General features: G+C 43.1%; 1 protein-coding gene across 1 annotated transcript in view; it reads right to left on the reverse strand.

The window, feature by feature from the left end:
- Window positions 1-1,471: 1,471 nt before the first annotated feature.
- Window positions 1,472-26,355, reverse strand: part of si:dkey-12j5.1 (probable assembly chaperone of rpl4) — a 29,548-nt gene continuing 4,664 nt past the window's right edge. The window contains exons 4-13 of the mRNA XM_046313563.1: window positions 25,765-25,874; window positions 25,487-25,633; window positions 25,231-25,383; window positions 24,916-25,037; window positions 24,706-24,829; window positions 23,712-23,816; window positions 23,492-23,560; window positions 15,390-15,443; window positions 12,916-13,056; window positions 1,472-2,382 (exon numbers count right to left, since the gene is read on the reverse strand). Coding sequence (XP_046169519.1) covers window positions 2,212-2,382; window positions 12,916-13,056; window positions 15,390-15,443; window positions 23,492-23,560; window positions 23,712-23,816; window positions 24,706-24,829; window positions 24,916-25,037; window positions 25,231-25,383; window positions 25,487-25,633; window positions 25,765-25,874 — 1,196 coding nt within the window. The 3' untranslated portion in view covers window positions 1,472-2,211. The remainder of the gene's footprint in view (window positions 2,383-12,915; window positions 13,057-15,389; window positions 15,444-23,491; window positions 23,561-23,711; window positions 23,817-24,705; window positions 24,830-24,915; window positions 25,038-25,230; window positions 25,384-25,486; window positions 25,634-25,764; window positions 25,875-26,355) is intronic.

The following is a 26,355-nucleotide window of genomic DNA, read 5'->3' on the forward strand; positions in this document are numbered from 1 at the left end:
CCCTGAACAGGCAGTTAACCCACTGTTCCTAGGCCATCATTGAAAATAAGAATTTATTCTTAACTGACTTGCCTAGTTAAATAAAGGTTAAAAAAACAAAAATAAATATTCCATTGAAACCAACATTTCTTTCCTTTTCTATTGGTTTTCATATCAACTTTCTTTTGTTGTCCAGAAGCCAAAGGCACAATCCTCATCATGTTAGCAAGCCTGTCTAGTTGTTATATCTTTAGATTCACACTCATTCTGTTTCTAACAGATTTTCATTGCTGTCACGTGAGAGACTTAAGTTAATTGAATACTCACTTTACATTTACAGTACACATACTGTATTCTTGACATAGTTCATCCTGTATAGCTACTGCTGTACATACCTTTTCCTACTTATATATTGTCCATGCTGTCCATGCTGTCTATACACACCAAGTATTTATATTGTGAACTCTGACATTTCTCATTCTGATATTGCTTGTTCTGATATTTCCAGCCAGGTCAGCTTTCTTAATTTTTTGTTTCTTGTTTATGTGCTTTAATATTGTACTGTTAGACATTTACTGCACTTATGGTGCTAAAAACATAAAACATATAGAGCGAAATGTGTAACATGTGCTAATCTGCATATGGCGACAATTGGCCATATGATTTATTTGATATGGAACCATACGCATCATTTGCAGTTTAGAATGGTGTTTTCCCATTAATTTTGCCAAACATTTGAAAATGACTTTTTATTGGCTGATTTACAGAAGTTGCATGTTCTCTGAAGAAGAATTACCTGGAACCAAAAAGTGTTCTCCTATGGGGACAACTGAATAACACTCACCTGTCTCAACCCGTTCTTCCTACATTCTGCTTCTATAAAGCCTTAAAAGGTCCTTGAGAGAGAAATATTGTGTTTGAGAGTTGTGTGTGTGTACAACACCCATCTCTCAACCCTCACTCTCTTCATATGTCACTCCTCTCACCCCTCTCTTTGGTTAGTTAACTAAATGGCTACATGGACTATTTGACCCTTGTATTTGATTCTTATCGATGAACACACACAATGGCCCTACACACTTACACTCACTCCATAATTTGCGCACACACACACATTTATACTGACTACACACACCCACTCACATTCAATCATCATATACGCTGCTGCTACCTTTTATAATATATCCTGATGCCAAGTCAGCTTACCCCTAATCCATACAGTATCTACTTCTATCGATCCAGTATCCCTTAACATGCAAATGTGGTACTGGAACTGTATATAGTGTGCTGACTTGATCATTTTTCTTTATTGTTATATCTTGTGTGTTTTTGTTCTACCTTGTTATTGTGAGTATTACATTGTTATTGATTACTCCATTGTTGGGGTCAGAGCTTGGGAGAAAGGCATTTCACTGTACTTGTGCATGTGACATTGAAACTTCATCCATCTCTTCATGCTCACTCCTCTCATGAACTCTACAACACTGCAGAATATGTTCTGTGTTAGTCCTTTATTTTAGCAGGTCACATTCATATTGGAATCTCTTTCTAAAGTGAGCCTGGGTCATGAAGGGAAGCAAACATTCCCCTCATTATTACAACACAAATTTAAAAAAAGAAGCAGATTGTTCTTTGTCTTTTTCTCTCAAAACAGTATTCAAGTTATTTTTTAACTGGTTATTTCCAGGACAATGGAAACAAAGCTCGAGTCGACATGTCAATCACTCCTTTCTAATATGGAAAACAATTCAGCACTAATATAACAGAGAGAGAGGTCATATGATTCTGGGAAACTCAGGGTTGAACAGCAGAAAGGCACTTCTGAGAACACGATACAGACAATATCTAGCGAGCGAGAAAGATTCAGAGAAAACTCAAGGGCCCATTCATCCTCTCTCAAGGGCCCATCGACTGTCGCACTCGCAACTCTGCTGCTTTCCAACAAAGTGTCACATCTGGGTCTAGTTTGTGAGGTGTACAGAGACAGGTAAGAGATCTTTATAAACTACATTTTTATAAACTTTACCTTTATTTAATGTCTGAGTTAATAGTGCACTATAAAAGTAGAGAGTGGTATGCAGTCTAAACGCTGTTTACATAATTTTTTATTTCCCCACCTATCGCAGAAAAAGACGTTGGAAACATAGTGTTGCTTTATTCACCACGAACGTCTCAGCGTGTACTAACCCACTGTTTTACCACTAGATCACTGGTAGAGAGAGAGGGGTGTGGTCAATGTTCCATGGCGTCCTCTTCCTCATCGTCACTGCTGGGCTCAAAGTCTTCATCCAGGGCAGGGTCTGTCTCCTCCTCCTCCCCCTCTGTCTCACCCCCCAGTTCCACCAGCAGCTGCTCCATGTGCTCCAGTATGGGTCCGTCGTCACAGTGCAACTTCACATACAGCTGGAGAGAGAGAGACACACAGTTTGTTACATACATGCACGTTTCCACCAGGACTTAAGGTGAAAAATGCCTCCTTGGGTATTGGGCTCAGCAGAACAAGGAAAGCGTATAGGATATTTATCTGCACTCTTTCACATACACAGTATTGCTGTTGTTATCTCATTGAAATGTGCTGTGAAGCGGGACCATAACAAAAGCTGGTCCCCCTGTAGACGGGACCAGTAGATTTCCCGGTGTATAAAACTCTCTGCCTGAGTGGAAGCACTGGACTGATAACAGAACGGAACCCACCACCACAGCAATCAGCACACGCACGAGCACACACACATTCCTTTTGCTCGAAACAACTTCTCCTCTAGTGACGGAGATAAGCAGGTCTGAGAATCTGGGCTGAACTGCAATATTCTGTCTCATCCAGGCATGCACGCAGGTGCACACGCACACAAAGTACAAACGGCAGAAGGAACAGATCACCTTCACACTGCCAGTGTAACTCTGCCAAAATAGTTTGTGTGCGCGTACCTGCATGCGTTGGTGTTGCCCCAGGAACAGTCACCAAGCAGTAGGCCCTGACTGAAGACGCTTGGCCCCCTAGGAGCTAATTTGGAGACAGTTGATGTCCTTCATTTTCAAGTTGATCACTTGAGTATCGATAAAATGTACTTATTCAACTTAAGCTGTGACATTTATGGAATATTCATACAGAAAGAAGAACGCATCTGCCAGGAGAGTATCATTTTTCATTGCGATAGCCGTTTGTTTATTTAACTGTGTTATATATTAGAGAAGAGTGCTGAGCTCAGCAAAGCCACACAATCAATTAAACACATTTCTCATTTAGAGTAATGCAAGTTTTCCTCCCTTCTTTCACAGGTTGGCTGCTCTGTGTGGTGTTTATGTGTGAGAGTGTTTGTGTCTTTCTCTGTGTGTGAGAAGAAGCTTTCCCTCAAAGTCTGGAGTCTCTGAGGCACACCTGGCCACATCTGCCCCCCCCCCCCCCCATGACACATCTTTCCTAAGCCGTTGTGACAGGGGGTGAGGGTGTTGACCTGTGAAGAGAGAGGAGGGAAATTAACACTAACTATCTCACCCTCTCTCCTTCCTCTTTCTCTCCCCTCCTCAGATCCCTATCTATTATCCTGAGGTTCAGGTTGATTAAGTGTACATACAGTAAATGGCACATATCTCATATAAAAAGCGAAGCAGAAATTGTGAAAGCGAGAGTCGATGTGCCCTTGAGGCAAAATTAATGATATACTTACTTTCTTTATTTGGGTGACTCTAATAGAGATCAAGGACTTTCTCCTCACCTGCCTCTAAATCACAATCCCCCTCTCAAACTTCCCACAAATCTCTCCTGCTGTGTCTCCACTCCCTCCATGCTTCACCTTTTCCTCCTGACCCACACAACTTAATTCATCGCTCTTTCTTCACCTTCTCCATCCCCCCCATTCTCTCTCTGCTCCACAAGTGACCTTCCTGTCTGTGTGACAGATCACTGCTCAAACTCCAACCTAGAAACACACCCACACCCACTCTCAGGAGACGAGGATAGCAGGGTAGGGAATGATGTGAGAGGTGGAGTGTTAGGTGGAGTAGAGGCTGAGGGATGGTTAACAGCAGAGGAGGTGAAATCAACAGTGAAAACATCACAAAAAGCGGCAGCATTGTGTGCGTGGAGTAAAAGAGTGTATGTGTGTGTGTATAAATGAGTGTGTGTGGGAAGGAGCAAGTGGGGGTCAAGCGTTTTACTCTTTGATGAGCTAGAGGCGATCCCTTAGGGTATGAATGGCTTGGAGGGTGTGTGTGTGATGTCATTTTAATGCTGTGGTTGAAAAGAGTGAGTGAACTCCAGGAGTGGTGAAGTGTTAATAGTGTGTGTGTGCCTCAGGGTTTTTGTTAGGAATTTTAACTTCACGGACATTTGAGAGATTTACCGGACCTATATGCATTGGGTGCGTAACCGGTTTAGGGCGTCCACCCATGGTGCTCAGAATGACAGAACTCGCATTTAGATAATGGTTACTCAGAACACGCAAGTCGACAATGCAACGGTGTGCTTACCGAATTCCGATGAGCAATTTGAAGATGTTAGAATAACCGCCACATATACTTTTTCTCAGCCAACAAGATGAGTAACGAACAGAACAATCACTAGCCTATATCAATCTACTATCCACATTAGAGGTCGACCGACTATGATTTTTCAGCGCTGATGCCGATACCGATTATTGGAGGACCAGATACTGATTAAAATCTGCCGATTTTTATTTATTTTTAATAATGACAATTACAACAATACTGAATGAACACTTATTTTAGCTTAATATAATACATCAATAAAATCCATTTAGCCTCAAATAAATAATGAAACATGTTCAATTTGGTTAAAATAATGCAAAAACAAAGTGTTGGAGAAGAAAGTAAAAGTGCAATATGTGCCATGTAAGAAAGCTAACGTTTAAGTTCCTTGCTCAGAACATGAGAACATATGAAAGCTGGTGGTTCCTTTTAACATGAGTCTTCAATATTCCCATATTCCCAGAAGTTTTAGGTTGTATTTATTATAGGAATTATAGGACCATTTCTCTCTATACGATTTGTATTTCATATACCTTTGACTGTTGAATGTTCTTATAGGCACTTTAGTATTGCCAGTGTAACAGTATAGCTTCCATCACTCTCCTTGCTCCTACTTGGGCTCGAACCAGGAACACATCGACAACAGCCACCCTCGAAGCAGCGTTACCCATCGCCCCACAAAATCCAGGGCCCTTGCAGAGCAAGGGGAACAACTACTCCAAGTCTCAGAGCGAGTGACGTTTGAAACGCTATTAGCGCACACCCCGCTAACTAGCTAGCCATTTTACATCGGTTACACCAGCTTAATCTCGGGAGTTGATAGGCATAAACAGCGCAATGCTGGAAGCATTGCTGGCAAAACGCAAAACGCAAAAGTGCTGTTTGAATGAATGCTTACGAGGCTGCTGGTGCCTACCATCGCTCAGTCAGACTGCTCTATCAAATCATAGACTTAATTATAACACACAGAATAATTTTGAAAATAAAACGTTCATTCTTTCAGTGTAATATGGAACCATTACGTATTTTATCTAATGGGTGGCATCCATCAGTCTAAATATTGCTGTTACATTCCACAACCTTCAATGTTAGGTCATAATTATGTACAATTCTGGCAAATTAGTTTGCAATGAGCCATGCGGCCCAAACTGTTGCATATACCCTGACTCTGCGTGCAATGAACGCAAGAGAAGTGACACAATTTCACCTGGTTAATATTGCCTGCTAACCTTTCTTTTAGCTAAATATGCAGGTTTAAAAATATATACTTCTGTGTATTGATTTTAAGGAAGGTATTGATGTTTATGGTTAGGTACACGATGGAGCAACGACATTCCTTTTTCGCGAATGTGCACCACATCGACTATATGCAATGCAGGACACGCTAAATAAACTAGCAATATCATCAACCACGTGTAGTTTATAACTAGTGATTATGATTGATTGCTAATATGACTGATTGTGCCTTTGGCTACTGGACAAAGAAATAAATAATTGCCTCCCCAGTTCTACGGTCAGATTTTACTTTGAAGCAAGGTAAGACATGTCTCATCATATGAAGTAAAATGCTCAGGTTTCAAAATGCATACTGGCTTCCAGCTCATTGCAAAGTGATGGGCGACGCCCTGAACCCTGCCTAAAGTTGCCTACATGCACTTGAATGGCAAATGGGAAGCGTACTTCAATTAGGCCTATCAGTTGAGAAATAAAAATAGTAGGCCTAGCTCTTTTTAAATCGTGGATTTAGAATTGTTTTAGAATGATTGGGCTTATAAAAGCACGTTCAACTCCAGCAGCAACTAATGAGCTGTTTGAGAAGCTGTAGCAGCAGCGCTCATGCTGTCTGACAGATTTTCCTCTAATAGGTTCTGTGTCTGTATGCTGTGAGCATGTGATAAACATAGCGACTAACGAACGTACACTAAATTAATTTAATTCCACTAAATTATGCAAATGAACTTATAGACCATTAAGCATGAGTGGTCAAATGTTTACAACAACTGGTGTTTCCAAAAACCTATATTTTGCCATGGGATTCTATTTCTTTGTTGGACAGATTTATTTAAAGGCTGAAAAATATATATATATTTTACTCCCAAAAGCCAGCTATTGTCAGCTAACAGAAACCCTTGTGTGTGCACGTATGTGTGTACGACTCCCCTAGAGAGAGATAAATTGCCAAAGACATGTACTGTTCAAACCACTACCTGTGTGTGTGTGTGCATGTGTACAGTATGCATGGCGTTCATGCCCATGTCCTGTGACAAACATACAAATTGCATACAGCCATTTGTGGCTTTATAAGGAGCTATGAGTTTACAGCTCCACTTCTCTCCTCTAAGAGGGGTTGAGGGAAGGTTGGAGGGGTGCCAAGGTCAGCCATCAGCCAACCCCCTTGTAAACCGAAGAGCCGAAGAGAATCAGGGTCTGTCTCTTTAGAAGTAATGTGGCGAAGCACATTCATCAGAGGGGAAATGAATAATGGAGATATTTCTAACAAACATAAATCAAATGTGCATAGACACATACACAGGCACAGACATGCAAAAATGTAATTAAATATGCACACTCACACAAAGAGTGCTATCAACATAATTAAGTATGCTAGAAGTGGACTTGTGTCTAAACAAGCCAGTGTGAACTAGGCCTCATTAACATTTTCAGGTTTTCTGACTAACTCTGAGACTGAACACTTTAATAATTAGCACACTCACAAACACTGGTCTGTTATAAGGAAAGACTCTCTCACACACACACACACACACACACACACACACACACACACACACACACACACACACACACACACACACACACACACACACACACACACACACACACACACACACACACACACACACACACACACACACACACACACACACACTAGCAACGCGTGGGTTGACACTAACCCACAGTCCCCATAGTTATATCCGCGTGGTGGGCAGGTTTATGGTCATGAAATATTTTGTGGATTAAGGGCTGGCGGGCGGGTTGAATAAAGAGGAAAATCATATAAATGTATAATTCTTGTGCAATTCATAACTATAGGTTACATTTGGGTTTTTGTTTAATTATTTGTATCTGAAGTCAGTGTGTAAGCCTAAGCTTCAGGGCCTAACTGTACAGGCGCCAAATACACAGCAATTGCCAAATGCTTTGGGAACACTGGCAGAAAAAGTTCACGTTGGTCTACTGAGGCAAAAAGGACAATGTAGGCATATAATTCAAAAAGAGAAGAGCTGCGAAAAGCTCCTGAGTCAGATTTTAGGCCTCCTTGCTCGCACAAGCCTTTTCAGTTCTGCCCACACATCTACCTTGGCCACTCCAATACCTTGACAATTTCCTTTCCTCATGATGCCATCTATTTTGTGAAGTGCACCAGTTCGTCCTGCAGCAAAGCACCCCCACAACATGGGGCTGCCACCCCCGTGCTTCACGGTTGGGATGGTGTTCTTCGGCTTGCAAGCCTCCAGCCTTTCCCCTCCAAACATAACAACATTATGTCCAAACAGTTCCATTTTTGTTTCATCAGACCAGAAGACATTTCTCCAAAAAGTACAATCTTTGTCCCCATGTACCGTTACAAACTGTAGTCTTGGCTTTTTTTAATGGCGGTTTTGGAGCAATGGCTTCTTTCTTGCGGAGGGCCTTTCAGGATTTGTCAATATAGGACTCGTTTTACTGGGGATAAAGATACTTTTGTACCTGTTTCCTCCAGCATCTTCACAAGGCCCCTTGCTGTTGTTCTGGCAGCGATTTGCACTTTTCGCACCAAAGTACGTTCATTTCTAGGAGACAACGCATCTCATTCCTGAGCAGTATGACAGCTGCGTGGTCCCATGGTGTGTATACTTGCGTACTATTGTTTCTACAGATGAGCGTGGTACCTTCAGGCATTTGGAAATTGCTGCCAAGGATGAACCAGACTTGCGGAGGTCTACAATTTGTTTTCTGAGGTCTTGGCTGATTTTTATTTTATTTTCCCATGATGCCAAGCAGAGGCACTGACTTTGAAGGTAGGCCTTGAAATACATCCATAGGTACACCTTCAATTGACTTAAATTATGTCAATTGGCCTATCAGAAGCTTCTAACGCCATGACATAATTTTCTGGAATTTTCCAAGCTGTTTAAAAGGCACAGTCAACTTAGTGTATGTAAACTTCTGACCCACTGGAATTGTGATACAGTTAGTTATAAGTGAAATTATCTGTCTGTAAACAATTGTTGGGAAAATGTATTGTGTCATGCACGAAGTAGATGTCCTAACCGACTAGCCAAAACTAGTTTGTCAACAAGAAATTTGGGGAGTGGTTGAAAAACTAGTTTTAATGACTCCAACCTAAGTGAATGTAAACTTCCGACTTCAACTGTATGTATGTATGTATGTATGTATGTATGTATGTATGTATGTATGTATGTATGTATGTATGTATGTATGTATGTATGTATGTATGTATGTATGTATGTATGTATGTATGTATGTATGTATGTATGTATGTATGTATGTATGTATGTATGTATGTATGTATGTATGTATACACACACACACACACATATTCAGTGGGGCAACAAAGTATTTAGTCAGCCACCAATTGTGCAAGTTCTCCCACTTAAAAAATGAGGCCTGTAATTTTCATCATAGGTACACTTCAACTATGATAGACAAAATGAGAAAAAAAGATCCAGAAAATCACATTGTAGGATTTTTAAATGAATTTATTTGCAAATTATGGTGGAAAATAAGTATTTGGTCAATAACAAAAGGTTCTCAATACTTTGTTATATACACTTTGTTGGCAATGACAGAGGTCAAACGTTTTCTGTAAGTCTTCACAAGGTTTTCACACACTGTTGCTGGTATTTTGGCCCATTCCTCCATGCAGATCTCCTCTAGAGCAGTGATGTTTTGGGGCTGTTGCTGGGAAACACGGATTTTCAACTCCCTCCAAAGATTTTCTATGGGGTTGAGATCTGGAGACTGGCAGGCCACTCCAGGACCTTAAAATGCTTCTTACGAAGCCACTCCTTCGTTGCCCGGGCGGTGTGTTTGGGATCATTGTCATGCTGAAAGACCCAGCCACGTTTCATCTTCAATGCCCTTGCTGATGGAAGGAGGTTTTCACTCAAAATCTCATGATACATGGCCCCATTCATTCTTTCCTTTACACGGATCAGTCATCCTGGTCCCTTTGCAGAAAAACAGCCCCAAAGCATGATGTTTCCACCCCCATGCTTCACAGTAGGTGTGGTGTTCTTTGGATGCAATTCAGCATTCTTTGTCCTCCAAACACAACGAGTTGAGTTTTTACCAAAAAGTTATATTTTGATTCATCTGACATTCTCCCAATCTTCTTCTGGGTCATCCAAATGCTCTCTAGCAAACTTCAGACGGGCCTGGACATGTACTGGCTTAAGCAGGGGGACACGTCTGGCACTGCAGGATTTGAGTCTCTGGCGGCGTAGTGTGTTACTGATGGTAGGCTTTGTTACTTTGGTCCCAACTCTCTGCAGATCATTCACTAGGTCCCCCCGTGTGGTTCTGGGATTTTTGCTCACCGTTCTTGTGATCATTTTGACCCCATGGGGTGAGATCTTGCATGTAGCCCCAGATCAAGGGAGATTATCAGTGGTCTTGTATGTCTTCCATTTCCTAATAATTGCTCCCACAGTTGATTTCTTCAAACCAAGCTGCTTACCTATTGCAGATTCAGTCTTCCCAGCCTGGTGCAGGTCTACAATTTTGTTTCTGGTGTCCTTTGATAGCTCTTTGGTCTTGGCCAAAGTAGAGTTTGGAATGTGACTGTTTGAGGTTGTGGACAAGTGTCTTTTATACTGATAACAAGTTTAAACGGGTGCCATTAATACAGGTAATGAGTGGAGGACAGAGGAGCCTCTTAAAGAAGAAGTTACAGGTCTGTGAGAAACAGAAATCTTGCTTGTTCGTAGGTGACCAAATACTTATTTTCCACCGTAATTTGCAAATAGATTCATAAAAAAATCCTACAATGTGATTTTCTTGATTTTTTCCTCATTTTGTCTGTCATAGTTGAAGTGTACCTATGATGAAAATGACAGGCCTCTCATCTTTTTAAGTGGGAGAACTTGCACAATTGTTGGCTGACTAAATACTTTTTTGCCCCAATGTATACACACACACACACACACACACAGTGTCAAAAATATGTCGCCTAGTCAAATAATTAACATCCAATCACATTAACCCTTACTCTCTCTCAGGAATTCCACTAACGGTCCGTATGTAGCCAAAAGTAGCTGCTGCTCATGTTGGTATCTGTACTGATGGCACAAAAGCCATGACAGGAAGACATAGTGCAGTGGTAACGCGTGCAAGCAGTGGCTCCCGATGCCACTTGGGTACACTGCAGCATCCACCGAGAGGCTCTTGCTGCCAAGGGAATGCCTGACTATTTGAAAGACGTTTTGGACACTACAGTGAAAATGGTTAACTTTGTTAAAGCAAGGACCCTGAACAAGTGTGTATTTTCTACACTATGCAATGATATGGGCAGCGACCATGTAACGCTTTTACAACATACAGAAGTACACTGGTTATCAAGGGGCAAAGTATTGACATGTTTTTTATTTTTTATTGAGAGACGAGCTTAAAGTTCTTCACTGGCCATAATTTTCACTTGTCGACCGCTTGCACGATGACGTGTTTCTCAAACGACTGGCCTATCTGGGTGATGTTTTTTCTCGTCTGAATGATCTAAATCTAGGATTACAGGGACTCTCAGCAACTATATACAAACTATATGCGGGACAAAATTGAGGCTTTGATTAAGAAGCTGGAGCTCTTTTCTGTCTGCATTAACAAGGACAACACACAGCTCTTTCCATCATTTTATGATTTTGTGTGCGCAAATGAACTCAAGCTTACGGACAATGTCAAATGTGATATAGCGAAGCACCTGAGTGAGTTGGGTGCACAATTACGCAGGTACTTTCCCAAAACGGATGACACAAACAACTGGATTCGTTATCCCTTACATGCCCTGCCTCCGGTCCACTTAACGATATCTGAACAAGAGAGCTTAATCAAAATTGCAACATGCGGTTCTGTGAAAATGTTATTTAAATCAGAAGCCACTGCCAGATCCTGCCTTGGCAAATCGCTCTGTTAAGACACTGATACTCTATGCAACCACATACCTATGTGAGAGTGGATTCTCAGCTCTCACTAGCATGAAAACTAAATACAGGCACAGACTGTGTGTGGAAAATGATTTAAGACTCTCTCCAATACAAACCAACATTGCAGAGTTATGTGCATCCTTTCAAGCACACCCTTCTCATTAACCTGTGGTGAGTTATTCACAATTTTCAATGAACAAGGTTTTATATGTAAGATGGTTAAATATAGATAAATTATTGATTATTAGAATATTATTATTTGTGTTCTGGTCCTATAAGAGCTCTTTGTCACTTCCCACGAGCCGGGTTATGACAACAACTCACACTCATTCTTATGTTTAATGAATGTATTGTACATAGTTTGGCGGTTGCACGTAGTTTGGCGGTTGCACGTAGTTTGGCGGCTGCACGTAGTTTGGCGGCTGCACGTAGTTTGGCGGCTGCACGTAGTTTGGCGGCTGCACGTAGTTTGGCGGCTGCACGTAGTTTGGCGGCTGCACGTAGTTTGGCGGCTGCACATAGTTTGGCGGCTGCACGTAGTTTGGCGGCTGCACGTAGTTTGGCGGTTGCACGTAGTTTGGCGGTTGCACGTAGTTTGGCGGTTGCACATAGTTTGGCGGTTGCGGATGGGTTATTAGCAATTGTGGGCGGTTGAACAAACAGCTGACCCGCGCATAACTAAAACACACAGGTCTTGTATAGATAACCTTGTGGGGACACAATTCAGTCCCATTCAAAATCCTATTTCCCTAACCCTTAACCATAACTCCAAAACCATACCTAATAACCCTTACCTTAAAAATGAACTCTATCTCCTAACCCTAAAACTAATTCTAACCTTAACCCTAAACCACTTTTGTTTGTTTACTATTCGTGGGGACTTTTGGTCTCCACAAGTATAGTTAAACACATCCACACCACACACACAAAAAATACACAAAATTCTAAAGACCGACACATAGCTCCTCGAGGTAAGAAAACAATGAAGATAGGGCTAACATTTCAGATTAACTGCCAGCAGTGAAGCTCTGTAACATACATGTGTATTACTGACTGTACAAGCTGACAGTACAATATCAACCAAACAGACTTACATCAATAAGCCTCATCTGTGTGTGTGTGTGTGTGTGTGTGTGTGTGTGTGTGTGTGTGTGTGTGTGTGTGTGTGTGTGTGTGTGTGTGTGTGTGTGTGTGTGTGTGTGTGTGTGTGTGTGTGTGTGTGTGTGTGTGTGTGTGTGTGTGTGTGTGTGTGTGTGTGTGTGTGTGTGTGTGTGTGTGTGTGTGTGTGTACCTTCTTGGCTTTGGTCAGGTAAGATCTGGCTGCCTCCTTCAATGCTTCACGCTCCTCCCTCTCCTCATCGCTCTCTTCTCTCTCCTCCCTTCTTCTCTCCTCCATCTGTAGGTAACAAACCCAGCCTGAGAGATACCACACCTGTGAGAGAGAGAGAAAGAAATATGTTTTATTAAGTGAGCTCAGCTATGACAGGGGAAGCACATTTAACGGTCTAGTCCACACGAAATCTGTACTTGGAACTGTGACAAACAGGATTAACACACACACCGGAGGCACTTATTGAAATGCTCACAGCATCCTCATGAGCTTCCACTATGGTAACAAGCTGGGCCTGTGCTGCTGCAGTTTGTCTTCGCAAACTTTCGTCTCCACACGCCAATCTGAAAGCGCTGTCACACACACACACCAGACTAAAGGACGAAACACAGCTACACACATTCCATTCCTTCTCTCCTCTCAACTACCTGTTGTATTCTCTCTCCCTCATACCAATATTGTACACATCCACATTAAACACACCCTACATAGTTTACCCTCATCCTTCCACCTACAGCACACTTGTACTTTAGAAACGTGTGTGTGGGTGTGTGTCTCATCTGAGGACAAGGATCAGCCACTCACACTTCTTGCAGAAGCAGGACATTAACATTCCCCTCATTTACTATTCATTTTACAGCAGAAAACAGCGACCTCCACCTCTATCAGCAGACCCATGCATGCACGCACACACTCATGAAGACGAGAGGCTTGAAGGTTGAACATAACTTTATGCCTTTTGAATGATTATACAATTATTAGAAGCATCCTCTTCATGACCGGATCTACAACTCTGTAACTTAAGTTGAGCATAGCGGTTTGAATACACGCACTGACCTGTGTGTGCATGTGTGTGCGTGTGTGCATGTGTGTGTCTAGATCTGGGTTGTTACTTCAATCAGAATGTCTTTGCTTCCTCAAAAGAAACTCCATTAGAATAAGTCTCTTTGAAAGTGTTTATGAAATATGGTCTGTTTTGCTCGTATTTATGGCTGTGTTAAACTAAGCACACACACACTCTTCATGAGCACACCCACCACTCGTCTCAGAAAATGAACGAAACAGCTAATTAAGAACTTCAAGAGAATCCACACAACACCCACACGTTACTCTCTTAATGATAAGTCTACAGTAAGGAGGTGTCAATCAGTCCTCTTGGATGAGACAACAGTCACAGATACCATCTGGTTCTAGAGAGTTTTAATAGTTTTAACAAGGTCTACGTAAAGGTCGACTTAGAAAGAGTCAGAATTCCATGTTTCCCAAACCCGTTGACAAAGTACTACATTGTACAGGGAGTTAGTTAGGTACCACCACCTTGACTACTGGCAGCTGTTTGGGTCCATTAACAATGCATGAGTTACCGAGGTGGGTGACTTACAAAAATAATGGTTGGCACAAAACAGTTTGAGCTGCTGTGGGTAGAGGGTTTAGGTTGTGTTATTCCGATGGCGCTCGAGAACACTACTGACAAAACAAACACTTTACTGTATATTCATAGGAGTTCAAACTCTCTCTCTGTGTGTGTGTGTGTGTGTGTGTGTGTGTGTGTGTGTGTGTGTGTGTGTGTGTGTGTGTGTGTGTGTGTGTGTGTGTGTGTGTGTGTGTGTGTGTGTGTGTGTGTGTGTGTGTGTGTGTGTGTGTGTGTGTCTGCTTAGAGCAGATGTCTCCTGAATGAGTTCAAAGGTTGAGCAAGTGACTGCTCTCAATCTGTCAGCCGAGGTGTGTAGGAGGAAGGGTGAGAAAGAATGAGCACACTGAGGTTAGATCATCTCACACACACACACACACACCTCTTGCAAAGAATACTAATATGGCTCAGGAGCAGAGAACTGAACGGAGGCTGCAGGTGTGTCTCCTGCTCACTTTACACACAGAAAAGAAAACTAGCCCAGAATCTTTTCACATGTCTATTTTCAAAGGATAAAGCTAAAAACATGAACAACTTCATAGTTAAGAACACTAACAATATGGAAGAAAATGTAACATATTCTTCAAGGACCAATCACTTCCTAAAAACACAACCTTATGGAATAATCCTTGGATAGCTTTTCATAATACAATAAATTACTTGGTAATAGGAAATACATGTATTTCCACGACAGAATTAAAAAGCAATTTTGAACTGACCAATGTAGATATTTTCAAATACAGTGGGGCAAATAAAGTATTTAGTCAGCCACCAATTGTGCAAGTTCTCCCACTTAAAAAGATGAGAGGCCTGTAATTTTCATCATAGGTGCACTTCAAGTATGACAGACAAGAGAGAGTGATGAGAGAGTGATGCGAGTGCTGGAGACGGGGGTGTGAGCAGGTGGGCTTGGGCAGGGGTGATGCTGTTGATGTTTGTGTAGGTCTGTATGCTATCATTTGTATGTGGATGTTTTGTATTGTAAAAAATAAAAATACATTTAAAAAATGACATCATGACTCACCTGCACCACCTCGTCATCTTCCTCTAGCAGACCCTCCAACACATCTACTGCTGTCTGTGAGAGAAATCATAAAAACACACAAACCATCACTTCCATTGTTCATTATACATTAAGCACATCCTGCTCCTAGCCTGAGTCGCTATGTGTGTGGAGGCAGAGAGCGAGGTGTTTCCTGTCACACACATCTCGCTCTCTCTGCCACCCTAATCAATGGATGTGATCAGAGAGTCTGATCAGACTCAAAACCCAGTGTTCCGTAGAAACGGTCGTCAATAGCAACAAGACAGCTTACACAGTCATCAATACACAATGAAGCTAATCTCATGATACTATCAATAATCTGTCAATATCCCTCCTGCTCAATACTCCTTGAACTCAACAACCAATAAAGAACTGGTCATGGTCAATAGCTAGTCCTCATCAATGGACCTGATCACCAGTCCACGCCCTCCTGTCCTGATGATTCCAGACTAGTTCACCTTACCCCTCCCCAGTGAACACAATCTCACGCATCTCTTTCTCTTCAAAGAGTTCACCTGTCCCATTTTCTTCATCCCTCTTCCACTTTTTATCATCACTTGTGCATGCGAGAGACGGAGGATGTGTGTGTTGATTCATTGTGGGGCTGATTACCTGCTGAGAGGTATTACGTTTTATGAATTAACACATTCTGATTAGAGGGAAATCAACATCTCATTCCTGATGGTCTACAGAGTACATGTTTTGTATTAGCGCTGAGGTTGATCAATAAACTATTTAGCCGATGTAGTTAAATACCCAACTATCGGTGTTAGTTCCAGACCTCCAAGGAGCCAATCACTGAGTAACGGCTTACAAGAAAACAGACTCACAACAGATAGACAGACATTCCACTGATGACAACAACAACAACTCAACTCTAAGTCTGGCTGTCATGACACTACCTCTTGCAAGGACAAAATATCCTTCCTGTGTGAACATTCACCTGTTTATATGTTCTTTATATACATGTACCTCCTACATTATTCACTTAGTTGAAATACACTGATTGTCATACACCGATTGTCATTCACAGTTGCTATTCACAGTTGCTTCGGTTTTCCTGCATCTCTGTCTCTGAAATAGTCATTTGTCTTGTCCCTATCCGTGCACTGCACTCTGGTATAATTATTCTGTTTAGTAACTTTGCCTGCAGATTACTCAACAGCAACAACAAATACACACAAGAAACGTGTCGTCCCCTTTGCTTCAGGACCAGTTAGAAACCGCCCTCCTGGGAGTAGCTCATTTATAACTCTCTCTCTGTGTGTGTACCCATGTGCATGATTGTGTGTCTGAAGTGTCTGTTCACTTTCGACAGGAGGTTACAAAGTGATTCATTTGACACTTGGCATTGACCTAAATGTCCAATGCAGCATTTTTATTTATTTTTCATATCAATATCAAATCATTTCTGGGTAACAATTAAGTACCTTACTGTGATTATTTTTGACCATCTTAATTGAAAACAAACTAAATTAGCTTCTTAGAAAAGAGGAGGTTTTCAAGCAAGAATTTAGCTAGGACTGGTCTGAGTGGGGAGGGGAAAACTGAAAACTAGCTGTTATTGGCAGCAAGGTTTGGAACTCTCTTATTGGTCTATTAACTAATTTACATCCTGGTGATGTCACCAAGTAGGCCAAAACTGCATCCCACCAAAACAGGCTGATACTTTAGGTGGTCTTTTCAAACAGCTCTTACACTAAAAGGGCATTATGATAATTTTCACAATTTCACAAGATTATTATAGTGTGGAAATATACACTTAGTGGCCATTTTATTTAGGTACACCAACCATTCACAAAAATTGTGAAATGGTTCACTCCTACAGACAGTGAGTCATGTGGCTGTGGTTTGCTATATAAAGCACGCAGACAGGCATTGAGGCATTCAGTTACTGTGCGATTGAACGTTAGAATGGGAAAAATGAGTGACGTAAGTGACTGAGCGCCGGTTCCAGGATCTTGGAAACGACCGGCATCCTGGGCTTTTCATGCACAATAGTGTCTACGATTTACAGAAAATGGTGCGACAAAAAAAAAAAAATTCAGGGGCAGTCCTGTGGGTGAAAACAGCTTATTGATGAGAGGTCGAAGGAGAACGGCAAGAATCTTGCAAGCTAACAGGCGAGCCACAAACAGGCTGTTATGCAGGTGAATGAGGACCCAAAAGCGACTTAGCGAAAACAGAGTCTTTATTCCAGTAAATGGCAAACGTAATACTCCTGGACAATTAAAGAAGAAAACAAAACATGAAAAAACTTAAATCCACTCGTAGTGATGAGGACAGACTGGAGACTCGACCATTGACTGCAGGTTGCCTCGGGAAGGCACCGACCGTAGCAGACTAAGACACCTGCTACACGCAGCATCTGAAGGAGACAAGACACGACAGGGCGAGACAATGACACAGCACAGCGAACATCATACAAGGATCCGACAAGGACAGAAGCGGAAAACAAGGGGAGAAAATGGGACTCTAATCAGAGGACAAAATAGGGGACAGGTGTGAAAAGACTAAATGAGTGAGTTAGGAGAATGAGGAACAGCTGGGAGCAGGAACGGAACGATAGAGAGAGGAGAGAGAGGGAGGGGGAGAGAGAGGGATAGAAAAAGGGAACGAACCTAATAAGACCAGCAGGGGGAAACGAACAGAAGGGAAAGCATAATGACAAGACAATATATGACAAAACATGACACAGGCAAATAACGGCACAGTACAACAGTGGTGTGTAGAATGGCATCTCAGAATGCACAACTCGTCGGTCCTTGTCACGGATGGGCTATTGCAGCAGACGACCACACCGGGTTCCACAGCTAAAAACAAGAAGAAGAGGATCCAGTGGGCACGCGATCACCAACACTGGACAATTGAGGAGTGGTAAAACATTGCCTGGTCCGACAAATTCAGAATTTGGTGGAAGCAGCACGAATCCATGGCCCAATTGTGCCTAACGTCAACAGCACAGGCTGGTGGTGGGGGTGTTGTAATGGCGTGGGGAATGTTTTCCTTGCACAAGTTAAGTTCCTTGATACTAATTGAGCAACATGTTCATGCCCCAAATAATTCCGGCTGTTCTGGAGGAAAAGAGGGATCCAAACCAGTACTAGACTGGCGTGCCTAATAAACTGGTCGAATGTTTATAAAAAACAACAACTGAAATCACGTTTTGACTGCACTGGGCCTTTAACATCACTCCAATGCAAAAAAAAAAAAAAACTACATTCGATCCCTCCGATGTCAACAATTACAGACAATTACAGACCAGTATCCCTTCTTTCTTTTCTCTCCAAAACTCTTGAACGTGCCGTCCTTGGCCAGCTCTCCCGCTATCTCTCTCTGAATGACCTTCTTGATCCAAATCAGTCAGGTTTCAAGACTAGTCATTCAACTGAGACTGCTCTCCTCTGTATCACGGAGGCGCTCCGCACTGCTAAAGCTAACTCTCTCTCCTCTGCTCTCATCCTTCTAGATCTATCGGCTGCCTTCGATACTGTGAACCATCAGATCCTCCTCTCCACCCTCTCCGAGTTGGGCATCTCCGGCGCGGCCCACGCTTGGATTGCGTCCTACCTGACAGGTCGCTCCTACCAGGTGGCGTGGCGAGAATCTGTCTCCTCACCACGCGCTCTCACCACTGGTGTCCCCCAGGGCTCTGTTCTTGGCCCTCTCCTATTCTCGCTATACACCAAGTCACTTGGCTCTGTCATAACCTCACATGGTCTCTCTTATCATTGCTATGCAGACGACACACAATTAATCTTCTCCTTTCCCCCTTCTGATGACCAGGTGGCGAATCGCATCTCTGCATGTCTGGCAGACATATCAGTGTGGATGACGGATCACCACCTCAAGCTGAACCTCGGCAAGACGGAGCTGCTCTTCCTCCCGGGGAAGGACTGCCCGTTCCATGATCTCGCCATCACGGTTGACAACTCCATTGTGTCCTCCTCCCAGAGCGCCAAGAACCTTGGCGTGATCCTGGACAACACCCTGTCGTTCTCAACCAACATCAAGGCGGTGGCCCGTTCCTGTAGGTTCATGCTCTACAACATCCGCAGAGTACGACCCTGCCTCACACAGGAAGCGGCGCAGGTCCTAATCCAGGCACTTGTCATCTCCCGTCTGGATTACTGCAACTCGCTGTTGGCTGGGCTCCCTGCCTGTGCCATTAAACCCCTTCAAATCATCCAGAACGCCGCAGCCCGTCTGGTGTTCAACCTTCCCAAGTTCTCTCACGTCACCCCGCTCCTCCGTTCTCTCCACTGGCTTCCAGTTGAAGCTCGCATCCGCTACAAGACCATGGTGCTTGCCTACGGAGCTGTGAGGGGAACGGCACCTCAGTACCTCCAGGCTCTGATCAGGCCCTACACCCAAACAAGGGCACTGCGTTCATCCACCTCTGGCCTGCTCGCCTCCCTACCACTGAGGAAGTACAGCTCCCGCTCAGCCCAGTCAAAACTGTTCGCTGCCCTGGCCCCCAATGGTGGAACAAACTCCCTCACGACGCCAGGACAGCGGAGTCAATCACCACCTTCCGGAGACACCTGAAACCCCACCTCTTTAAGGAATACCTAGGATAGGATAAGTAATCCCTCTCACCCCCCTTAAGTTTTAGATGCACTATTGTTAAGTGACTGTCCCACTGGATGTCATAAGGTGAATGCACCAATTTGTAAGTCGCTCTGGATAAGAGCGTCTGCTAAATGACTTAAATGTAAATGTAAATGTAAATGTAGACTACGTTTTTCTACGTATGGTAACATACGATAAAACAGACAAGCCTTCATATACACTGAACAAAATATTGTAATGTGATAGAAATAAAAGATCCCATTAATGTTCCATACGCACAAAATGCTTATTTCTCTCAAACAGATTTGTTTACATCCGTTAGTGAGCCTTTTATCCTTTGTCAAGATAATCCATCAACCTGACAGGTGTGTCATATCAAGAATCTGATTAAACAGCATGATTATTAAACAGGTACACCTTGTGCTGGGGACTAGGGTTGCAAAGGGTCTGAAACTTCCTGGTTTCCGAAGTTAAGCAAAATTCCCCAAATTCCCTGGCTTAAATTCAAAAAGAGTTAGCTTATAACAGTGAACCTTTTTTTGTGGGATACACCAAAGGAAATTCTAGGTCTGATTTTTTTGTTAACAAATAGTTGTCAGAAGTTTACATACACCTTAGCCAAATACTTTTAAACTCAGTTTTTCACAATTCCTGAGATTTAATCCGAGTAAAGATTCCCTGTTTTAGGTCAGTTAGGATCACCACTTTATTTTAAGAATGTGAAATGTCAGAATAATAGTAGAGGGAATGATTTAGTTCAGCTTTTATCACTATCACGCTTTTGTCACATTCCCAGAGGGTCAGAAGTTTACATACACTCAATTAGTATTTGGTAGCATTGCCTTCAAATTGTTTAACTTGGTTCAAACATTTCGGGTAGCCTTCCACAAGCTTCCCACAATAAGTTGGGTGAATTTAGGCCCATTCCTCCTGACAGAGCTGGTGTAACTGAGTCAGGTTTGTAGGCCTCCTTACTCACACATGCTTTTTCAGTTCTGCCCACAAAATTTCTATAGGATTGAGGTCAGGACTTTGTGATTGCCACTCCAATACCTTGACTTTTCAATGGAACTAAGGATTCAAACCATGAAAAACAGCCCCAGACCATTATTCCTCCTCCAATGTACAGTTGGCACTATGAATTTGGGCAGGTAGCGTTCTCCTAGCATCAGCCAAACCTAGATTCGCCCATCTGACTGCCAGATGGTGAAGCGAGATTCTGCACTCCAGAGAACACGTTTCCACTGCTCCAGAGCCAAATGGCGGCGAGCTTACACCACTCCAGCCGACGCTTGGCATTGCACATAGTGATCTTATGCTTGTGTGCGGCTGCTCAGCCATGGAAACCCATTTCACGAAGCTCCCAACGAACAGTTATAGTGCTGACGTTGCTTCCATGGCAGTTTGGAACTCAGTTGTGAGTGTTGCAACCGAGGACAGATGATTTTTACACACTTTGTGCTTCGGCACTCGGCGGTCCCGTTCTGTGAGCTTGTGTGGCCTACCACTTTGCGGCTGAGCAGTTCTTGTTCCTTCTACTTCACAATAACAGCACTTACAGTTGACCAAGGCAGCTCTAGTGACATGTTGAAGGTGCCATGTTGAAGGTGGCATCCTATGACGGTGCCATGTTGAAAGTCACTGAGCTCTTCAGTAAGGACATTCTACGGCCAATGTAGACCCCCTTGGGTTGTGCCGTGGCGGATATCTTTGTGGGCTATACTCGGCCTTATCTCAGGATGGTAAGTTGGTGGTTGAAGATATCCCTCGTGGTGTGGGGGCTGTGCTTTGGCAAAGTGGTTGGGGTTATATTCTTCCTGTTTGGCCATGTCCGGGGGTATCATCAGATGGGGCCACAGTGTCTCCTAACCCCTCCTGTCTCAGCCTCCAGTATTTATGCTGCAGTAGTTTATGTGTCGGGGGGCTAGGGTCAGTTTGTTATATCTGGAGTACTTCTCCTGTCTTATCCGGTGATCTGTGTGAATTTAAGTATTGCTAGCTCTAATTCTCTCTTTCTTTCTCTCTCTCGGAGGACCTGAGCCATGCTGCTGCTCCAGTTTCAACTGTTCTGCCTGCGGCTATGGAATCCTGACCTGTTCACCGGACGTGATACCTGTCCCAGACCTGCTGTTTTCAACTCTCTAGAGACAGCAGGAGCGGTAGAGATACTCTTAATGATCGGCTATGAAAAGCCAAGTGACATTTAATCCTGAGATGCTTGCTTGCTGCACCCTCGACAATTACTTTGATTATTATTATTTGACCATGCTGGTCATTTATGAACATTATAACAGAACATGGCCAAGATGTTAAAATCTCCACCCGGCACAGCCAGAAGACGACTGGCCACCCCTCATAGCCTGGTTCCTCTCTAGGATTCCTCCTAGGTTTTGGCCTTTCTAGGGAGTTTTTCCTAGCCACCGTGCTTCGACACCTGCATTGCTTGCTGTTTGGAGTTTTAGGCTGGGTTTCTGTACAGCACTTTGAGATATCAGCTGATGTAAGAAGGGCTATATAAATAAATTTGACTGTGTGCTCAATTTTATACACCTGTCAGCAACGTGTGTGGCTGAAATAGCCGAATCCACTGATTTGAATGTGTCCACATACTTTTGTATATATAGTGTATCACCAGTTTTTATTTCAGCTGTTCAGAACTATCAAATTGGTTAAGGGTTCAGAAGAGGGTGAGTAAAGCATACAGTAAAGAGAAAAACTTGAATGTGTAAAATAACATGTGCAGAACATTCACATCCATAGTTATGAGAAAAGAGTTTCCAGAGGGGCGGGATGTGGGTGAGAAATCCGTATTCGTAGCCTCTGCTAATTATATTTGACCCTGGTTATAACCACAGTCTTCCTCTCCGCCATTTCCTTCCCTCGTTCCCTCTGCTCTACTAGGGTCAAATGCTTATTGTCTGCTGTTTAACAACGGATTCCCTATTCGATTCCGATGTGTGTGTGTGCAATTTATGGGTTAGAATGTTGTTGTTGTTGTTGTTTAGAGTTGAAAACTGCGATGTTAATGACTTGCCTCTGGGTTTACCACTGCTGTGTGGAAACAACACAGAATCACATTTTTTTTAACAATAGAGGACTAAAATAGTCTCAGTTACTCTAGATCCAAGTAATCTTGTCCTGCATCTCCTGTTCTCCAGTTATCTGCTGCTTCCATCTTGTTGTTATCGTGGTGAATGCTGTGAGCCTGGAAACAATCTTCATCCTCATTTCTACCTCAATTGTTTCTGATTCCTCAATAGATGCAGAGTATGTAGTCAGTGTGGCTTGCTGACACATGCACGAGGATGAAGACAAACAATGTGTCAGACACACACCTTTCTACCCCTCTCCCTCCAGATCTTTTCTAAAGCTGTTCCTCCCTCCGTTTACCTCTCTCTCTGGGTAAAGACCACTCCTCTATTATTGAAGATGATCTCTGGCAAAGATAAAGAATACAGAGCACTGTTCTTTTCACAGAGAAAACTCATCCTACACACACATACTCTTACCTCGTACTCTTCTGCCTCTATGAGGAGTTTGGCCGTGGTGATGCGGGATTCATATGGTGGGATGTCACTCTGGAAAGGGAACAAAAAGAGTTAGACACAGACAATTGCTCTCACACAGACACACACAAAGTCACACAAACAGAGCGATAAGTTGGCCCTCTGACTTGGCTTTTATGCTCTGGGTTGTCTGACTCGCTTGTGTGTGTAATAAGTCTCTCACCTGTGCGTGTTCCTCCTCTATGTCCTCTCTGCTGGGTGGAGCTTCACTCTGTTTCAGGGCAGGTAGCCACGCATCCACACTCCTCATCAGGTACTCCTTCCCCTCCTGCGCGCGCGCACACACACACACACACACACACACACACACACACACACACACACACACACACACACACACACACACACACACACACACACACACACACACACACACACACACACACACACACACACACACACACACACACACACAAAATCTGACATCTGCTCCCCTGATCCAGGCTGCATCACATCCGGCCGTGATTGGGAGTCCCATAGGGCTGCGCACAATTGTCGGCCGTCATTGTAAATAAGAATTTGTTCTTGACTGATTTGCCGAGTTAAGTCAAGGTTACACACAACTGTCAAATCAACTCCATCTGGTTAGATCCACAGTGCCATCTGGTGGCTGGAGGAGATATTTACAAAAGTAACCTTGAGAAGAGCTGCAGTATTCCTAAATTTGTCCTCTCTTTGAAATGTAAGAGTCATTTAGGAGTAAATCCTTAGCTTGCTGTTATTGTTACTCCCTAAAGATTAAGGCTCTCTGAAGAATTGGAGGCCTGTCTCATTGCAGTGCTAGGACTAGCAGATTATCATAAAATTGTATGACAATGGCAAATGCTCTGATTGTTCAGTTAAAGACCATTTTTCTGTCTCCCCTCATCATATTATTTTGTTCTCTCTCTCCCCCCCATCTTCCCTCCTCCTCTCTTTGTCAGATGTGATCCCTGTGTCCAAATGTATCTGCTTCATAACTAATTCTGCATTAATATCTGTCATAAACTTATTAATGTGTGTGTGTGTTCCTAGCTCATCAAATTAATGGCATATTATTCAATTTTCTCACATGAATAACTCTGATCGCTGCTTTAACAAGATGATAACTTAGCGTGAGACATACCTGCCTCTGATTTATAGTCATACAGTGTGTGTGTGTGTGTGTGTGTACTGACCTGGTTCTTCTCTGTACTGAACAGGTAGCTGGCCATCAGCTGTAGAGCCTCTGGGTTGTCAGGCTGATAGGTCAGCGCTTGTTCTATGGCCTCTCGACACTGATCTCCTGCCCTCTCCTCCATACTACACACAAACACACACAAATCTGTGAATTCAATACACAACAGGCCTTTCAGGTAACAAATTAGTATATATGATTTTTGTGTTACCAGAGGTCAGTGAAGTAGATCTCTGCCACAGAACAGTAGGCCACACACACGTGTCTGGCTATCGGGATCTCTGACCCCGAGTCCTGGAGTGGAGAGGCTGCTGCCTCAGCTCCTGCTCCTGCCTGTGGTGACAGGGAGATGGTTGAGGTAGTAGTATTCAGCATCTCTGGCTGCCAGTTTGTGATAGTCAGTTTGTGACACAGTCAGTTTGTGACAGTCAGTAGACGTGTTCAGACTGAAGAAACAGCTCCTCCTAGTGTTCTGTGTTAGACATGCATTCAACAAGATCCCATGAGTGTGTGTGCATATACTCACTGTGGCTTGTGCGTGTTTCTCCAGCATACACAGTAGTATCTGTACTCCTTTGGTGTAGTACTGCACAGCCTCCTGGCCTGTGTGTATCTGCCCTAGAGACATGTATTTACTATGACCTTCTTCAGGACTCAACTGCACTGCATGCAGAAACACTTAGAGCTGGGGTTAAGGAACACACACACATGTGCATTTGCACGACACACACATGCACACAGAGATGCATGCAAACACCATACACACACACACTGAAGGATATTTCCTTGGCCCTCTGTGTGTCTCCCAGTTCAGAGTGGATGTGTCCTAGCAGGTCCAGGGTAAGGAGGTTGTCAGGCTCCACCTCTAGTGCTCGCTGACAGAACCTCCCCGCCATCTCAAACTCCAAACTGTCCATACACTCCTCCGTCTGAAACACAACACAGATGTTAGTGTACAGCGTGTGGCAAACTCCAAACTGTCCATACACTCCTGTCTCCATCTGAAATAGGAGAAAGAGAGAGTATGTCTGGTGTGTGTGTGTGTGTGTGTCCGTCCTACCTTCTCCAATAGTTGTTCGACAGTATATTTTTCAGCAGTTTTTTTCTTGGCTTTCTCCTGCATCTTCAACTTCATTCTATCTTGAGGTGACAGACCTGCCAATCCAGGGCCTGTTGCAACACAGTCCCTATTGTCAACAATATTCTACATAAGTCTGGCTACAGTTGCTAACTAGCAAGTTAGCTCGCTAGGTTGTAATTGCCTGATTGGACTAGCGAGCTACAGTGCCTTCACACCCCTCGTCTTTTTCCACATTTTGTTGTGTTACAGCCTGAATGGTAAATGTATTAAATTGTGATTTTTTTTTTGTCATTGGCCCACACACAATACTCCCATAATGTCAAAGTGGAATGATGTTTTTGAAAAAGTAAAATGAAAAGCTGAAATGTCTTGAGTCAATAACTATTCAACCCCTATTCTTGTTATGACAAGGCTAAAGTTCAGGAGTAAAAATGTCCTTAATGTCACATACAGGTGAAGTCGGAAGGTTACATACACTTAGGTTGGAGTCATTAAAACTCGTTTTTCAACCACTCCACAAATTTCTTGTTAACAAAATATAGTTTTGGCAAGTCGGTTTTCCAACAATTG

Source organism: Oncorhynchus gorbuscha, linkage group LG19 (genome assembly GCF_021184085.1).
Source record: "Oncorhynchus gorbuscha isolate QuinsamMale2020 ecotype Even-year linkage group LG19, OgorEven_v1.0, whole genome shotgun sequence".
Taxonomy (NCBI): Eukaryota; Metazoa; Chordata; class Actinopteri; order Salmoniformes; family Salmonidae; genus Oncorhynchus; species Oncorhynchus gorbuscha.